The sequence below is a fragment of the Acanthopagrus latus genome, chromosome 20 (assembly GCF_904848185.1).
Source record: "Acanthopagrus latus isolate v.2019 chromosome 20, fAcaLat1.1, whole genome shotgun sequence".
NCBI classification, from domain to species: domain Eukaryota; kingdom Metazoa; phylum Chordata; class Actinopteri; order Spariformes; family Sparidae; genus Acanthopagrus; species Acanthopagrus latus.
The window spans coordinates 18,325,335-18,341,087 of NC_051058.1; the positions used below are offsets into that span (position 1 = coordinate 18,325,335).

The following is a 15,753-nucleotide window of genomic DNA, read 5'->3' on the forward strand; positions in this document are numbered from 1 at the left end:
TGAGTAACTGTTAAACCGATTGAGGCATTCCTGAACACAGAACATTTGTGAAATTTACCTGCATAAATAAAGGTAGAGGAGGGATCTGTCCAGACTCTGGCCAGTAAATGCTGAAGCCAGAATAATAAAGTCACAACTTGGAGGAAAAACAACAACAATAACTGCTTTTTAAGGTACTTTATTACAAGCCGAGGGCTTCATAAACGCTCTCACTAGACAACAAAATCAAATATCATAATATTTTTGATCAAATACATCATAAATATTGCAACAAAACTGTAGAGATGACTATCAGTCCAAAATATTAACACAAGAAATCACCAGTATTGTGTATTTAATGATTCACTGAGTAAAGATAAGTATTAGAAGAAGTTGAACAGTCTGGTTAGTTTACTGCAGCCTTTAAAACCAGGAACACTATGTTGAGTCATGAAGTAACAATGAGTATTAACTGAAATATTCAGTATGATTTTTAAGTATTGCTAGTTTTACTTTTACTTCACCTCATCTCATAGAGAAAAATCGTACTTTGCAATAAATACACGTGATATGTTAATTCATCAGACAGCTGCGATTGTCGATTATTTACAGATTAAATGATACATTCTCCTTAAAATTAAAATTCAGTCATCATCCACCTACACACATGTCAATTTGAAGATGAATGAACTTTCCTTTTTCAGGTGAACTGTTGCTGCTCCCTAAACTAGCCTATGTTATATACCATTCTCTCAATTGTGTATTCTATATTTTATAAATCTGTCTCGTTTTTTTTTTTTTTACAGTAAAATCTTAGTCTGTGAAGTGTCTGATAGCTAAAGCTGCAGTGGGAGTACACACAGAGTACATTTTCTATATTACAAGAATAACATTACTTAGCTCGATTAGCATAAAGAAGCAGTATTTACCAATACTTACACTTTAAAGCAACAGTTACAATGTTCTACAAAAAATATAGTGAAGTACTTACTTTTAAATGTACATGTTTGAATTACATTGAGCCAATACAGCTTTTATATTTATATGTGTTTGGGTGTCATTAATGTTATATTTCTACTTTTACTTTATCTAAATGAATTAAAACCATCTGCAGAAGTCTTCATCTGCAAAATACTTAAACTGATAAATACATGTACGGCAGCAGAACCTACAATATTCCCCCCTGAAGGCAGGAGAGTAACGTTACTGCACAGAAGCTGCGCAAGTAAATAAATAAGCTGGCTGCTGTTCGCTGCTTCACCGCCAGGACTACATTTCCCAGCGTCCTCCGCGCTCCAAGCAGGAAGAACGTTCTCTCGCAGGGGCTCACACTGATCCAAGTTAGGAGCTTTCAGCTGCCAGCCTTGGCCCATCATGTAAGTGCTGCGGAGAATTCTTTGCAGTGCAATTGCAGAATTACCTGTTTTCCCGACGGCTGCGGGGGCCGTGCACTTGTACCAGCGCTCCTTGCACGGACACGCACGCTCCGGACGCAAAAAGGCTCCAAGTGCATGAAGATCGAGGCTTGTATTTTGCATCTTTGTTGCAAAAAAAAAAAAAAAAACCCAGGCAAGCCGCTGAAGCTCCAGTGCGAGGGCGATGGAGGGAGGGAGTGAGAAAGAAGGCAAAGTCTTTTGTGCTTCCCCTCCCCCTCATCAAAGCAAAGGGGAAATGTCTCAGCCGAAGGGAGGTAAGAATATCACACCGATGCGTGCACAACTCGCGACATGCAATCACGGCTGCACGGGCTGCAACATGCACGGCTGCAGCTCGAGCTCGGCCGGTGCATTTTAAAGTTACACGGTTTAGAAAGGGGGTCAGTTGCATTTCCTGTTTAAAGATCTTCCCCTTTGCACAGTTCCTGGTAAGACGATGCTGTCTGTACTCACTCGCACTGACGCTGTTGAGCGGCGGGCGCAGGCTGGATGTCGAGCACAGGGCGCCTTTAACAGTCACGAGATAGACAAGGACACTGCAACTCTTTATAATAAACTCTGCACGAGTTGCTGCACGCCGCTCAAGGTAAATAGCGAGAGTGCGTGCGCGGTGCGTGCGCGGCTCGGTGACATGACGTGACAAACCTGCAGCTGTCAACTTTGAGCGTTCCGCTGGCTGCAGATTTATGGGAGAGAAAATGGAAAATCTAATAATAGAAATGAGCATTTAAAGTGGTGGTGGTGCTGCTGCTGGTGGTGAGTTCAAGAGCAGGGAGAAGCTCAGCGTCCCATTCTGTCAGCTGCAGCTTTCGTCCAACCCCCCCCACAGCACCACCACCACCACCACCCTGTCCAATGATGTCCAGCTTTGTCCCCGGCGTGCCAAACAAAAGCATGCATGTGACACTTTGACCCCCCCTGGCTCGACCACTGTGCGGCCGGCAAACAGGGGTCCTGCAGCCACGGAGCTCTGAAGTTCACCAGAGGGGAAAAACAGCTGCAGTGAAAGAGGCAGCTCAGGCGTTTTTCCCTCCCTGTACCGTGTTTTCCAAGAAGTCCAAAGTGAGGCTGGTTCATTGCACAACACACACAACACACACACATAGAGACAGAGAGAGTCAGAGGCTGTACAGGAGTGAACAGGTAGGAGAGAGAGAGAGAGAGAGAGAGAGAGAGAGAGAGAGAGAGAGAGAGCCCCTGATGGTCACAGCCTCACACTGTTTATCTGCTACAGTCAATTGTCCACCCACCTACACACAGGAACCGTCTTGTTGCAGCCGGTTCATCTTGTGATGAATAATGCACACACACATTTTTCTTTTCTTTTCTTTTCTTTTTTCTTTTCTTTTCTTTTTTTTTTTTATTGTTTGGAGATGAATGGGTCGAGCTGGGTCTCTCCTGACAGCAGAAGTAGGTCTCTAGCTGTCCTTCATTCATGTTGCACAAAGCAGAAAAACGAGTGGTGCTCAGGTCGAGTGCAGACGGGAGCGATCGATTCGTGGATCGGTGAGCCGTTCGCTCGCCAAAGTTTTGGGTCTGGACTTTTTTCACTTCAAATAAATAAGGACAAAATGGCGCTGGCAACAAAATTGCCTCTGTCAGGCTCCTCGAGGCCACAGAAATGGATCAGCTGCAGCTGTGTGAGGACACCAGTTCCTCTCTTTTAATCCAGAGGAAGAAAAATAATCTGCAACTCTTCCGATAAACGATTTATAGGTTAAGTTCGGGTCGTGAGATGTGGTATTAAAATCATACTGCAGTTGTCTTTGACAGAATTTAAGCTTGTGATGCGTTTCGTGATCAGTGTAATTGATCATTTTCATGGCACAGTTTTAATTTTCACATAATTTATGATGATGTGGCATTAATTGGAATCTATACTGGGTTGGCAACAGCATGAAGTTTTCACGTAACAATGAACATCTCAGAAAATGTCACAGTTGACATAATCTGACGAACACGAGACTCAATATAAACTTGAATTATTATGTTTTTAAAAGGTGCAGTAAGAGTTTTGATGTTAGTGCATCTTTGCATTGTGTTTATACTGAAGCTAGCATGCTAACCAGCTAGCTAGTCGTAGCCAGGTCCAATGTGCCAAGCAGCACTCCGGTGATGCTCTGACCTCACAGTCTGCTGCTACCAGCTCTGCTAACTGTGCTACCTTGCTAACAACAACTACAGTTAGCATCAGTTAGCATGTACCCTCGTGATTTACTGGCTCTATTTGTTTTGTGTGTGACTTCTGACATTTTAGGGGTAACCGATAATTATCTGACTCTCACTCTCACTTATACAATAGATCAGCAAATGTACACATTATTACGATCGTCTGTTTTCATACCTCGGTTCACCGACCCTCATTTGTACCAAGCAAACATGTTTTTGCCTTCACTAAAACATGACTGCTTCTGTGATTTGGACATTGTACTCGGCCCTGTAGCAATTTCGATGATATTCCAATTAATTGTGCAGCTCCCGTTGGAGGAATTTTAAAGAACAAAATTCCAAACGTTCCTCACTTCCAGCTTGTCATCTGTGAGGATTTTCTGCTTGTCTGCTCTTAATGTGATGTTAAATTCAGAATTTGTTTTTTTTTTTTGGAAAGTGCGTCTGAATATTTTTATACAGTTTTCTGATGGACTGAACAATTAATGGGGCATTTAAAACTAGGGGCTGAATCATGTCAAATCGAGGATTGTGCATTGTGAGGATTCGCTGCCTGTTCAGTGTTTTATCATCGTAAATTGTGTAATCTTTCGTTTCTATGTGTACGTACTGTGAATTCATTTGAGTCAAACCCATTTTGGCTTAGCTGCTCGCTGTTTAACCACGTCAGTTGAGCTCCGACATGCTAACAGTCAGTTCAGATTTGTTGTTGTGATGATGTTACATGAAGACTAACTCCATGTAGCCTAGTCTCAAAATATATTCAGAAACGCATTTTGTCAATTTTAAATAGCTCCTCTACCTCGTAACGTTAGCTTAGCTGCTCCCATTTTTAATCACTTTCTTTCTACCCCGGCTTCCAATATGGCCATGTTAATTAAGACTGATTTAGGTTTGTTTTTGTGATGATGTTATCCTAAGTTTTAATAATATCTCTTCCAGTTAATTCAAACTCAACCCAGGAAACCTGATCCTAAACAGTAGTGTAGAATTAATGCGTCTCCGTTCTTTCTCTGTGCCTCGAGGAACTGAGCTAATGTCACCGAGTGGCAGCCGAACTTTTGTGCAGGATCTTTCCACCAATGGTGCTGAATCCAAAATGCTCCCACGCACAAATTACAATTCTAAGATGGTTTGTAATTGTCTGTTCAGTACTCTACTCTTGTTCCAACAAGAGCAACAGCAGTTTTATTGACAGGACAACAGGCCACAGAACAGGGTGACGGTGCATTTCACAAACACTCACTGCCGGAGCAGAAGACACAGCCCCTTGTACTTTCACACTGGGGAAACTTTGAGGTCAATAAGATCATTACAGATGGAACATTATTACATAGCAGCTCTGAAACGTGATACCTGTGGTCTGTGTAATGTGAGCGACTAGGCTGAAAGTGACAAACCCACAGAAAAGATTTTAGCATTTTGGTGTCTTTGTTTTTGTTTTATGGCATGCAACATTTTTGGACTAAAAAGGCTGCAATAAACCCAGCTTACACGACCCGCTCAGCACCAAACAGCAGACTGACAAAACTAGCAACTAGCTGGTGAAGAACGTGAAGCGTTTAGCAGCTACGGAGCCAGATGATGTTTTTTCTGAGCTGGTGGAGGCCAAAAAGGAGCTAAAAGGAGAGCAAAATGACTTTAATTATTCTTTATGATTATACTTGTCTGTCTGTGATGTGCAAACAGACAGCTGTGATATGGCTTGTAGGTTAGCCATATCAGTGTAATGACATGCCAGTATGTGTTGTGCTGAAAAATATCATTTCTAGCAGGTTTCAGATCAAATAAAAGCAAGCGTTTCTGCAGAAAACCTTTCTTCATTTAACAAAAGAAACCCAAGTTCTTCAATTTTAGTACATTTTCAAAACACAAGCAAATCTAGTTGAGTTTTGACTAAATCAAATGATCTGTAATTGGCAAAATTTGAATTAAATCTGATAGAACAACGACAAAACAATATCAAAAACCCGATACCAACTTGCGACAGTCTATGATTCGAGGTGTAATAATCACATTTTGTCTGGTGCCAGGAAAAGTTCCAGACTGCGTTACGTGTAACTTAGCAGCACTGCACAGAGCAAAGCACAACACAAAAGTGGAGTTTAACTTACTGAAGGAAATGAGTACAAATCTGCAAAGCTAAAATAAGCATCCCACTCTGTGTTTTATGTAAATCCTACCAGACTAAGCTAAGTCACTTCACCCTGCTGCTGGCTTCCGTCTATTCTCATATCATTTGGCACAGAGGCATGTGAAGTCTTGCGTCTCCGTCTCGAGTGCTGCCCTGTCAGTTTCTGCCCTCACCATTGTACGCTGTGCTGTGCTTTGCTGTGCTGAGTGCTGTAGTGTGCTCGGCTGGTCGATGGCAGCGTGACAGCGGCCCTCCCAGCTCGTGTCCCCCACCCCCCCGCGCTGCCTCGGCCCGGCCCTCGCGCCCCTGCACAAATGTCCCGTTTGTCATGCAAATGGAGGCTGCTTTTTTCAGCTGCACGGATACTAAATTTGCTGTTTCGACGAGCCAATTGTTGGTCCGGTTCCAGGCCTGTAGTGGCTCTTTTTTTGCTGCAATAACAGTCGAATTGTTCAGAGCATTGTTCAGATGATCCACGAACTGTACTTCTCTTTTTCTCGCGGGCTGGTGGTGTGTCGGGGGGGGGGTTGACTGAGTAAGCATGCACGCTCTCTGACTGCAGCAACTTCTCTGATGGCGAGAACAAGCAACAATATTGAGGATGTTTAAACAATTCCCCTTTATTTCAGCTTTGTCACAGACGTCTGTGCAGTTGGGTCTCCCTAAAAACTTGGTATTTCCTGGTTTTGCAGGACGTTACGACCACTATCGTCCGCGCTCTGAATGCATGTTATTTTTCAATAATTTGCGCATCTGATCTCACATCTGTGTGCATGGAAAGTGATAACCGGCCTTGTGAGACTGTTCACCGTTCTATGAAAAGTTGTACCTTTTGGAAAAGTGCATTTAAGTACTTATAAACTAAGTTCTGTTGGATGAAAGGATGAAGCACATGATTTTATGTGTAATCAGTTTATGGATTTTTACTGTAAGGCTTTGTGAATTTATAGCTTTCCCAGTTGTTCCACGCAGTTTGTTTAGGCTTAAGCAACTACTCGGTTTAGAAAAACATAATTTGGATTCAGTTAATAAGTCAGTGTTCACTTTTGGTTCCACACAGGACAGAAACAGCAATGATCCGCAAAAACAAACAAAAACCCCCATCTGTTTAAAGTTACAAGTGGCCAGACACGGGAAGTAAATGCGACCCAGCAAGAACATGCATCAGGCACGCCAGTCCCTATAAACCATGTACCAAGTGTTGATTCTGGGCTCTAGTTAGTGTTGGTTCAAAGTTGGTTCGACCTGCTGGACATCAGACCACTGTTGCCTCGATGAGCGAAAATAGTTAAAATCTTTTGTTAATTCTTTTGTGGATAAGTCCGAACAAGTTACACTAGCTCTGGTTTTCAAAGACGGCGATCATAAGCAGTTTTAGTCCGTCCATGGTCACGAATAACCCCGTCTCCAGCCTCCTGACGTAAGTGGTTATTTGTTCTGGACCAGAAAACAGTTGGTGCCATTGTGTTGGTGGAACCAGAGTTTCTGGCTGACAGCCAGTTCTTTGGCTGTCAAAACGCTGAAGAACTGGTTCCAGAGTAGGCACTGGCCCTGAACCAGCACCTGAACCGCTTAGTTAGAACAAGGTTGACAGAGTTTAACGTGCCTGATGCTCACTTAAAATGTAAAACAGATTCAATGCAGGTTAAAGGTGCATTTTATCGAAAATCAAGATTCACCCCATATGCACAGGGCTTGTGGAAGAGTGAACTGCTACATCCTGCGAAACGACTCTCATCCGGGCAAAGTAAAACCGAGGTTTAAGGAAGTCCCGTTTGCAGACAGAAGTGTGAACTGCAGTCGGGAGATGTTACTGTGCTTTGTGCGTCCCCGTTCAACCCGGAGCATCCTCACAGTCGTGACGGCAGCTGCCTTTCCAATTTTTGCCTCTGAAATGTGATGAGAACGGGACCGAGGATGCAAGTAATTCGATCTTAACGAGATGGATCGAAAAAGTTGATCTGCTCCACATGTGCCCTTCACTCTTTAAAACAGATGAGTTGCAGCTGCTCTGTTTATGTGGCGGCTTTTAATTGCCTGTAAATGATATAAAGATTGAGGCTAGAATTACTCTGCCGTTAAATATATCTGCACTGCACTTGCTTTTGATGACTGCCTGGATGTATGTCAACCCGACGCTTCTCTCCACGCTCAGGTGGTGATTTGGGAAAGTGGCTGCACTCTCAGCTTGAGTTTTAAAGCTGTTGTAATTACAGGAGAGCGATCTGAGGCTGACTTTACCCGACCGTCAGCAGTTTTTACACCTGTTGGCTTTTTTTTTTTTTTTTCTTTTCACTTGTGTTTCCTGCCTGTGTTGAATTAAAAACAACTCATCGCCAGCTCCAATTAGCACCTCAGCAGTGATTGGAGTGAAAAAGTATTTTGGTAAATTGGCAACTCATTCTCTGTCACGTGTCTTTGTAAGTGTGTGTGCAGAAACAAAAAAAAGAGTCCCGTTAAAACACGGCGGAATATTTTATCGCCTCCATCAAGCAGGTTTTGTTTACACCTGTGTCTGTTTGCTTGTTGGTTGGTTGGTTGGTTGGTTGGTTTGTCAGCAGGATTACAAAAAAAAAATAATAATAATACTGAACAGATTTCCACAAAACTCAAATGGAGGATGTGACTTAATGCTTTTCTGGTTCCACAGACATGCTACAAGCATGTACATTAACAAAAACACAAAGATATTCAGCTTACAGTGATATGCTACATAGAAAATGGGGACGAGCGAGTCCACAACTGTGTATCTGTATCTGCACTTTAGATAGAAACTGGAAATCTAAAAGTTGTTGAATCACACCTGATTGATCGGGGTTGATCTGGAGTTTCTGTATTTATGATTTGTTTATTATTTATCTGTGCTGGATATCCAGTCAGCCAAGTACTCGCTCAACAGTAATATGATATGAAATGATTTGTTCTGTGGAGCTGCAACAATTAGTAGATTAATCGAAAGGAAATTAGTCGCAGACATTTGACATAGTAATTACACAGTTTGGCTGCTCAAAAACCTTTGAGTGGGAGCCTCCTGTGGGGGTCTTTGAGTGGGAGCGTCCAGGGAGCTTAAGTCCACCATGTTTCTATGGTAGCCCTGAACAGACAATCCAGACACTGGCTCTAGAAAGGACTTCTAGTGGGTTTTTTTTGTTTCGTTTTTTTTGTTTTTTTACTGTTTGACAGATATTTCATTTGTTGCAATCTGCAACCAAGCTGCTAGCTTCAACTAAGTCCAACAAACTGGTCCCCTGGAAGTCGAGCATGGTGATGTCCTTATTGCATGATTTGGTTTCAAAACCACTTTTATTGGCACAGACAAGGAATTTGTGCACACAGGACAGATTTACAGGGATGATACATATACAGACATCGAGCAAAGATGTCAAGCTGTGACATGTCGATCACATGGGACTGTATGTTCAGGGTGGTGGTAGATTTGGTCCACAGTGTGACACATGTCCACAAACTGCTGCCCCGATGAGTACAGCGTGTAACGACACAGGCTACAGTGTCCGATGAGAGATGAACCCATCAGATATCTGGTGGAGGCTGTGTTGTTGGTCTGAGGCCCAACAACCCGACACTCTCTGCTTTCTTTCAAGTCGAGGCCAGCTCGCAGGAAGCGTAGTGTGAGCCAGTGACGACATGATTCCCAAAGGAGCTTCTAACAGCTGTAACCTAAAGGAGCTGCCATCTTTGGAAGTATAGAGTGTCTCACAACCTGCCAGAGCGGTCGGAGGGGGCCAAACAGCCGACAGCTCTGGCTGGAGTTATTTTCAAATCTCTCTCTGCTCCCCTCCCGTCCCTCCCTCTGTGCTGCTCTCTCTGCTGCTGTCTTTTCCTGTCCCTTGTTTGCGGTCCGCTGCCTCCCACAGTCTGTGATTGATCTGTCTTCCTCCGGCTCTGTGGAATTCCATTGAGGAACTCTTGGGATTGTTGGAATTCCGGCCTGAGTGCATGTGTGGGTTAGCGGCGGGGCGTCCAGGGCTCGTTATCGGGCAGGCCGGCTGTCACCTGCCCTCACACACCGAGGCTTTCTGCTCCGCAAACCTCACCATCAGCGTTATTTTTCCTCCTTTCACCGCTCACAAAGTGACGCGCGTGCACGCCGAGGCTGATTGCATGCTCGTATCGGGTGTGGCAGAAACTGGGAGCACAGACACCCATCTCCTGTGGCCTCTCTCTGGCATCTCCCTGCATACTTGAGCTCATGTGCTGCAAATCAGCGGGAATGATATGTACTGCTGCTTTTAATTAACCCACACTGACTGCCACAGTATGCAAGAGTGATGCTGAGCTCAGCAAGAATAAAGGAAGGAATTGTGTGTTTGGGTTATGCAACATAATCTGGAGAACATCTGAAACGGGATATTTTTAGCTTGCTCATCATGTTTCCCAGTCAGCTCAGTGGAAAGTAACGAAGTACATTAACTGTACTCAGGCCTGCTTGAGGTTGTACTTTTACTTGACTGCTTTTAAGAGAGCATTATTATACTTTTACTTGCATAAAATATGATGCAGTGTTATAACAGTTTAAACTTTCCAGACACAATGTTAAAGGAACAGTTCACCCATTAATGTAAACCTCCGCGCCAACATGCTGATGGGACATCAGGTGAAGTTTCGTAGTCCGCAAAACGTTTCTGGAGCTTCACAGCAAAACAGAGTTGCGGCGTTCTCTTAAACAACTGAACAACATGGAGACTTGTTTTAAAATGTAAAGAATAAAACAGCCCAAACAGCTCGTCTAGAGCAATCCAAACCAAACCCAGAGATCCCAAACTGATTTGCAAAGACGTTGAAATAGGGATCGGTGCAAACTAACACCTACAGCTCAGCAGCTACAGTGAAGAATTTAACGAATGTGCAAAAGACTCTTTATCTTCTGTCATAAATGACAAAAAGAGCACCCTTACATTAAAGGAGCTGGAACCAGCAAACGCTTGAGTGACAGCCCATGTGGCGCTGCCCGATAAAAAGTCAGAGGCTCACCGGAATGTTTAGGATTCGTCTTCTGAATTTTTTAATGAAATCTTCTTGTCAGACTTTTTAATTAAAGGTGTTTGGATTCTTTCGTTTAGACCGAAGACTGAAAACAAAGCACAGTCCCTCGAGCTGAGTCACTGAAAGATCCGTTCTGAGGTTCCTGCCTTCTCAGATATGAGGATCTTCTGCAGGGCTGGTTGTCGTAAGATAATGCAGCGCTGTCTTAGTTTATCTCATAATGCATAATATACTGTTTTGAAATGTCTGACCAACACTCTTCATTTTTCATAAATTATGACTGATTGATTCTCAAAATAGCTGTTAATTAATTGTCTTTATTGATTCATCGACTCATTATTTCAGCTCTCATTGCTTCTTTTACTTAAAGATAAGATCTGAACACTTTTCCCATCGTTGCTTTGTGTTCTGATACAAAGCAGAACTCGTGTTTCTTCCTGCCAGGCTCACATATTACATAATCCACGGCCCTCCGACCCCCCACCACCTCCTCTCTCTCCGTCTTACACCTCTCTTTACTCTCCTTGTGGTTTCGTCTTGGTCAGCGGCATGTTTTTTTTTTTTTTCTTTTTTTTTCAACGTGCAGCCCTGCAAACAGCCCTCGAGCCGCGCGTCACTTTGATTTGCATGTGTGGCTGCTGGATGGCATCCATCACCCCAACGACATGCAGCAGACCGATACCCGCCACCTCTGACTTACTGCACTTTACATACAGACCTGAGCCTGCAGCTCTCTGTGTTCCTGCAGATTCTCCCCCGTGTGTTTATGAACATGGACTGAAATGTGTTGTGCATGTTAATATTTGGAGCTGTCTCCTTCCCTCTGAGGAGCATGCTGCCTCTTGTCTCATGATCTCACTGCAGGCAGATTCTTCAGTCAGTGAACGCTCTCGTGGAGGAGGAGAAAGGATGCTGTCGCTCCATTGTAATCACAAAATGAATCTTTTGTTCTGTTTGCAGTCGATCATCGGACAAAAAGGGTTTATGAATCCTTTCCTGCTAATGTGGAATCTGCATTGACTTCCACTAAAGAAGGCCGCGTTTTCTGATCCGGGTCGGTTAGTCGTGAGATCAGATCTCAGCGAATGTTAGAACAGGACAAGAGGAACTGTTGATGTTTCACAGCAGGTTCAGGGGGAAGTAAATCCTCGTCTCTCTGACACCAAAAGTGAACATTTACATTAGATATACATAACTTTCACTCGTCATTTAGCAGCCGGTGTCACGTTACCGTCACAAGTTTTGAATGCAGTTATGAAGCTAGGTCACAGCTAGGTCTGAGCTGAAGGCGCCGCTTGGATTTAACACACGTTGGTTTGGAACAGCTTATTCAGAGTTCAGGACACACAGATTCAAATGTGCTCGTTCATGTTCACATTTCTTCGGCACTGCTGATTAACGATTAACACACGTTTTATTAACACCCACTCGTACTCATGAGCATCGTCAACTCTCACGTTAATGACACTCACATTCATTAGCTGCACACTATTAAGTTCAGTTCACCAAAAATATGAATACACTGTTGCAAAACACTGCTGCAGCGGAGGACTCCGGCTGCAGCACGACAGTTTGTTTACTTACTTACTTAGCTCCTCCCACTGGACAACAATCTTTATTTTCAAACGTATGATTACGGTTCCGTACAAATTTCTTCAATTGGGGCAACACCTAATGGAATAATTAACATCACAAGCTTCATTTTCGTTTAAGTTTTAAATGATGTAAAATAGAGAAAAGGAGCAAATCTTGACGTTTGACATGCAGCGTCAATAATCGACTATTTATTTCAGCACTGAAAATACAATCATTCGTTTTTGGTTGTTTTCTGATTTTCCTTAATCACGTCAGATCGTTCAGGTGTGATGCCTGAAGGTTTGTGACATATTGTGCAGTTGTGATCACGTGACACACACAAGTTGACTCCAAACGATGGTTGTGTGTGTTTCCATGCTCCTGTTGCCATTTATAGGCGGCGTTGCGGCAACATGAGACATTTAAATGGCTCTCGATTGGTGGTCATGATTGTGTCTCGCTTTACATATTACACAACAATTCCTGCCGTCAGCCAATCAGCGTGATTCTCTGTCAGAGTGTGTTCGGGCTATTGATGCAGCAGTGCTCCTTCTAGAACACAAATGAAGGCAGCGAGCGGCTGTCGTGCAGCCTCGGTGCAGGTGTTCTCTCTCTGAGTGTGCTCAGTGTGCGCTGTGATGGAGCTGTTAGCACAGTGTTGGTTTCCAGTTACTATTGTTGTCTGTGTAAATGCATGTAGGAGGGGCTCAAACTGACATTTTAGTGCAACAAAGCTTGCTTTGGAAAGTGGAGACCAGGAGGCTCGCCGGTGGAGGGCCGCATAGCACAGCAGCGTCACACCCTGCACTGTTTGAACAACCAGGACACGCTGGACTCAACGTGTGTGTGTGTGTGTGTGTGTGTGTGTGTGTCTAAGTGATATCCCCTCAGGACAGCCTTCTGCTTGACAGATTTGTCCACAGCGACATGCGTTTGTCTTTTTTTCTCACAAGGCAGCAATGTGGGAAATTCCAGTTATTCCTCTGGCTCTGCGCCGCGTCTTCAGAGGAGACACACCTTCAGCTTTTAATAACTTTGACTTTTAATAGCAGGCCATGACATCAGAGGGCGGTGCACAGTGAGGTGACTGTAAAGAAGTTCAAACCAAAAAAAAAAAAGACAAAAAAGAAAAATCTATATTCAGTCATTATCTCCTCACCCTCACCTTGAACTTTTCATAGTCCACATAAACATTTCTGGAGCTTCACAGCAAAACAGTGTTGCAGCGTGCTCCTAAACAATTGAAGTAGCAATTGAAGACAGAAAAGCATAAAATGGCTCCTCATGTCTGGAACTTTTCTAGTTACTCTGCGGACTAAGATCACTCAGTGTTGATAGGCTTTAACTTGTGACTCATGTAACCAGTCAGATAGTGTTCCTGGGCGGGACGCTGAGTGAAACCACAATATGGTGGCAACAGACAAAGAAGAGATTCTACATCAGAGCCAAAATGGCATACTTTTGAATTTATTTCATCTGCAGACATGGATGCCGATAACTGGAAAAATACTGAATATCAGCCCCAATTATCAGCCGGTCCTTGGCGTGCGTCCTGTCTGATGCTTTTATCTCAGAGTCTCTGGAGACTTGATTTACGCTGGACGACCTGCATGGAGCCATTTCGTGTTTTTTTCATAATATTTTAAATGTTTTGAGGTTGTCTGTCCGTACAGCCTGTTCATGTGATCACAGTACATCAGTGACTTGAATTTGGTAATGTCACATTTTTGACCTATTATGTACGCAAAAGTTCAAAGGTCAATTTTACATGAAAAATGATTCGGCCATTATTCAGCACCGTGGCACAACAGCAACGTGACCTGTACGTAGAGGCAAACAACCGCAAGGAAGTTATTCTTGTGTTTTATGTTGTTTTTATGCACTTTTTGTTGAATTAAAAATGGCTCCATACAGCTCGTCCAGCATAATCCAAGTTTCTATAAACACTGAGATTGCACTTTGCTTTGAAAAGACGTTATTTACTCCCTCGACAAACGGTCGAGCTCATGCACCCACAAGACTTTTAGCTTCTTAGCAACTACAGTGAAGATTTCTGCTCAAAGAATGGTGTAAATAACATCTTCTCAAATTAATCGTTTGATCTCTGTGCTTCTGGAGACTCGGATTATGCTGGACGAACTGTATGAAGCCACTTGATTTTAGTTGTTTGGGAGAACGCTGCAACACTGTTTTGCCGTGAAGCTCCAGAAATGTTTTGCGGACTACGAAACTTCACTTGACTTTCCATCAGCACGAGGGTGAGGAGATAATGACCGAATTTTCATTTTTTTGCGTGAACTTGTCCTTTAAAAGCTTTGTTTCTGTTTCAGCACATTCACAGTAAAAAGAAACACATTGTTACACGTCAGATCCAACATGGCTGCTCCTCCTCCTGGTGTCCAGCTCTGTATGTACGTTCACTCGGCTGAACTGCCTCAGCCGCTGCGAGCTGGTCTGAGGAGGTTTAAACCAGATGCTGTCCGGAGACATGGCAACACATACACACACACACACACACACGCATGAACACACCCTTAGGAGCTGGTGACGCTCTGTTAACAAGGTACACCGTCAGTGCACCACCTTCAGATGGAGCGAGCACACCTGGGCCGCTCTTCTTCTTCTTCTTCTTCTTCTTCTTCCTCTTCCTCCTCCTGCTCTCAGCGCCTGTTCCATTCAGTCAGGATCTGGAGTCACTCGCTGCATCCCACCGTAAGTGTGAGCGATGATGCGATGGAGCTGCGGTCGCTGCTGCAGTTGCTATATCAACAGGAAATGTAGGAGAGAAGCTGCAGACTGGATGTGATACATGAGAAGTGTTGTGTTGGTCTCTGTTTAGACGGATGGCTGCAGGAAGTTTGAGTCATTTTTGCATCAGTGGGAGTTTTGAAGAGCCTGATGGCTGCTGGAAGCTCTGGACAGAAGCTGCCAGTCGTCAGCGTGCTGACACCAAATCGTACTGGAGAGCAGATACAGGCAGAAGATGACATGTAGCACCGACCCGCTCTGAGTGTTTGATTGAAGTTCATCTGTTTAAAAAAAAAAGAAATGTGGACTCGCTTTAGAGGGTCGATGCGATCAAGTTTACAGAGCGAACTCTGCCATAGCTGGAGGAGAGCGAGGAGTGAAAGGTTGACCAGGATGAAGTCCGATCAACTGATCTCTCCTCCTGAGCCATGTTAAGAAGTTAAGTATGCTTTCATCTTGTGGTATGCTCGGCCGCTGCCCGGGAGAGAGCGAGAGCGTCCGTCCTCTCCGGAGTCTCATCTGTCTTCTGCGTTTCGCTTCTCTCAGACTGAACCGCTGCAGAGGTTCGCACAGATGCTTCACACACAGATGATTCACATTAGGGGATTAAATAAAGAGCCGAGGACGTCAATCTGCAGCAATTTACTCTCTTTTCATGGATTTCCTGTTTTTCTCTGTTTTCCAACATCGTTAATTTGGTGTAGAGGA

General features: G+C 43.8%; 1 protein-coding gene across 1 annotated transcript in view; it reads left to right on the top strand.

The window, feature by feature from the left end:
- The first annotated feature begins 168 nt into the window (after positions 1 to 168).
- map2k6 (mitogen-activated protein kinase kinase 6) overlaps positions 169 to 15,753 on the top strand; it is a 35,461-nt gene continuing 19,876 nt past the window's right edge. Inside the window, exon 1 of the mRNA XM_037081852.1 lies at positions 169 to 1,669. Within this exon, the coding sequence (XP_036937747.1) occupies positions 1,579 to 1,669 (91 nt within the window). The 5' untranslated portion in view covers positions 169 to 1,578. The remainder of the gene's footprint in view (positions 1,670 to 15,753) is intronic.